Source organism: Austrofundulus limnaeus, unplaced genomic scaffold, assembly GCF_001266775.1.
Source record: "Austrofundulus limnaeus strain Quisiro unplaced genomic scaffold, Austrofundulus_limnaeus-1.0 Scaffold430, whole genome shotgun sequence".
Classification (NCBI taxonomy): domain Eukaryota; kingdom Metazoa; phylum Chordata; class Actinopteri; order Cyprinodontiformes; family Rivulidae; genus Austrofundulus; species Austrofundulus limnaeus.
In genome coordinates this window covers 261397-264263 of record NW_013952832.1, presented here as the reverse complement: position 1 = coordinate 264263, position 2867 = coordinate 261397, and the positions used below count along the sequence as shown (strand labels likewise).

Sequence of the window (2867 nt, the reverse complement as noted above, 5' to 3'; positions counted from 1 at the left end):
CTTGATAAAACACAGTGGACCAACACCAGCAGCTGACATGGACACCCCAGACCATCACTGACTGACAACTCTTCTCGTTGTGCAGCGTTTTCTGCCACACTTTTTCCTTCCCACAACAGTGCCGTATCAAGGCACCTCAGTGGGAAGACTCATACAATTTTCTGTTTATTCAGTCAGTGTTTTAGACAGCTGGCACAATAAATTTTATAAAATACTGTACTACTTTTTAATTTAGTGTGTGAAAAATTAGCCCTTTATGTCATAGAAAGATCCTTGATTCAAAAGAAATGTCAGGTTTTTAGGAAAATGGCCGCTTATCAATTAATCGTTAGTCAATCGATAAGATCAATCAACTTTAGATTAATCCATTAATGGATAACTTGCATCCCTATGCACAACAAAATGTATTTAACAGATAAGTGGATTTTGCAGATTTGTGTCCTTTAACCCAAACTGATCTCTGGGAAACAAACATTTCAATCATTTATTTATGTTTATTGTCTCTTTGTTGCACCTTACTGATGGTGCCAAATACAAGAAACCAGGTGATTACATTGTTTCCATTTGACTGTTTTATTCTGAAGATGAAAAGAAAAATTAAAATCAAATAACTAGTGTTTGATACCTGTCAGAAACCCCTGCATCAAACCGGAGACGTTCAAGGATCCACATCAGCTCTGACTATTTGAAAAGATATTTTTTATTTGGACTTGTTCAGGTTTCAGACAGCACTGGGAGAAGACTGCAGTCCAGTAAGAGTACTGAGACATTTGGACCAGCCTTTGTGAAGGTTCTGCACCAACATGTTCAAAATTCTCTAAATGTCTTTAGAATAAAGTGCTGGAAGTCATAATTACCAGGTCAGTGGCTCCTGCCAGAGTGAAGAGCAGCAGACTGAGGTGGAAGTGCTCCTGGATGATCAGGTAGCCCAGGTATGGAGCCAGGAAGATCCGACACACACACAGCAGGTTGGGGATGGTCCATGGGTTTTCATACTGCAGCAACCATCAAAGAAACAGCTTTAAACACAGCAAGAGCACTTTTTTATTTGATTTCAGATTAACATCTGTAATAATGACAGCAGAAAGTCCTAACGTTGAAAGAAGTCATCTATCAGAGGAAATAAAGAGCCCTGTGCTCCTGAACCTGAGGTTCAGTTTGAATTAATGTCCTTTTCTTCAGCATTTAAAACAACCTGCATTCATTTTCCTAAGTCATTTCATTTTTTTAATATTAATTTTGCACAAATTTGAAAAGCCACAGAAGAACTTCTGTTCTGATACATTTATCTTTTTTGTTAAACATGTTAAATAAAATGACAAATCTGAGTAAAAACAAAGTGCAGTTTTCCACAGATGATTTCAGTCACTGTAACATTTTAGACCACTTATGTTGACTTATTGTCGCGGCAAAATGGGCAGAAAACGGGTTGAAAGGATGTTAAATAGACAAACAGTCTTGCGGGTATGGTCGTAAAATCATTTATTAATGGGCAACATTAAACAGAAAACAATCACGAAGTCTGTTGGATGTGGCCCGCCCGTTATTGGCTGCCAAGCAATGATATACTGTCAGCTAACATCATGTGATAATGAACAACCAATCATAACCTGCCTCATCCTGATACGTGAAAATAGGTCAACTTGATGATGACGTCCAGAGGATATCACAAGATATGAACAATGGTCAGTGTCAAGGTGATATAGACATAATTATTCCACAACACTTATAAAAATGTTATGACTATTTTAATCATAATATATGTTAAATATATGTGATCTGATCGTTAGTATTACAGTATATATATGTCCAGATGTTTATCCTGTCTTCAGTGTTGGACCTGATGAAACATGTCTGAATGCACACACAGCTTCACCATCCATGAGTGTGTTTATAACAGAGGATAGGGTGGCTCCTCGTCCTCACCTCTAACCCAGAGGACTATGAAGACTTGTTCCACAGACCTGGACTGGTCCTGCCTGAAGTACTGCCTTGGTTTTTAATTCTATTTTATTTTTTGTAGCTTTGTTTTTCAAGTCGGAGTCAAGACGTGCAGCAGCTAACAGTTACAGAGGGGGGAGAAGTTTGTTGGGTCCTTTCACAATAAAACTCCCCAAAACTAGTCTGAAGCTTGGGGTGGGGTACTTCTGCTGTAACGGCCCCTCCATCACACATAAAACTCTTCTTTTTCTTGCCTTCAACACTTGAGTATTTGATTTTACTTTGTTTTTATTATTATTTTTAACTGATTTAAAAGGAGATGAGATAAGATGTGACCTGAATTTTCACTTTTGACTGAACATGTAACTCTGCACACATGCTGTTTACCATTTGTTTTTGTTTTTATTATTTATGTGTTTAATGTTTACTCTGTTCGTTATTACAGTTGACTGTTACAGAGTGTAAAGTGCTTGTTGATTATAATCTCTGAGGTGATTTATTGCTATAAAAAGGTCAAGAACTGAGTATATTCACATGATTAGAAACAGTTGGATCAACACAATTATAATATTAATAGTTATAATCATTAAAAACACTTCAATGCTCTGATGTGATTTAGACTTTAAACAACCATTATTTCATTTGATCAGCTGAAAAACACTTTTCTGCATGTTGGACTTTATCACATTATATTTTACTGTTAGTATTACCTGCCAGGATACACCTGAAACTTTTCAGATAAAGTTGTGATTTATTAACATTAACAAGCAAGCTGGTAATAAACACAACGACCACACTTTATTTTACATAATCACTAAACTTTAATGTTCATCCATGTTCAGCTGCTGAGCAGTTCAGGGCTCCGGCATATTACACACACACACACACACACACACACACACACACACACACACACACACACACAC

At 36.9% G+C, this 2867-nt stretch overlaps 1 protein-coding gene across 1 annotated transcript in view; it reads right to left on the bottom strand.

The window, feature by feature from the left end:
* crls1 (cardiolipin synthase 1) overlaps window positions 1-2867 on the bottom strand; it is a 22262-nt gene that overhangs the window by 17272 nt on the left and 2123 nt on the right. Inside the window, exon 2 of the mRNA XM_014024605.1 lies at window positions 858-995. Coding sequence (XP_013880059.1) covers window positions 858-995 — 138 coding nt within the window. The remainder of the gene's footprint in view (window positions 1-857; window positions 996-2867) is intronic.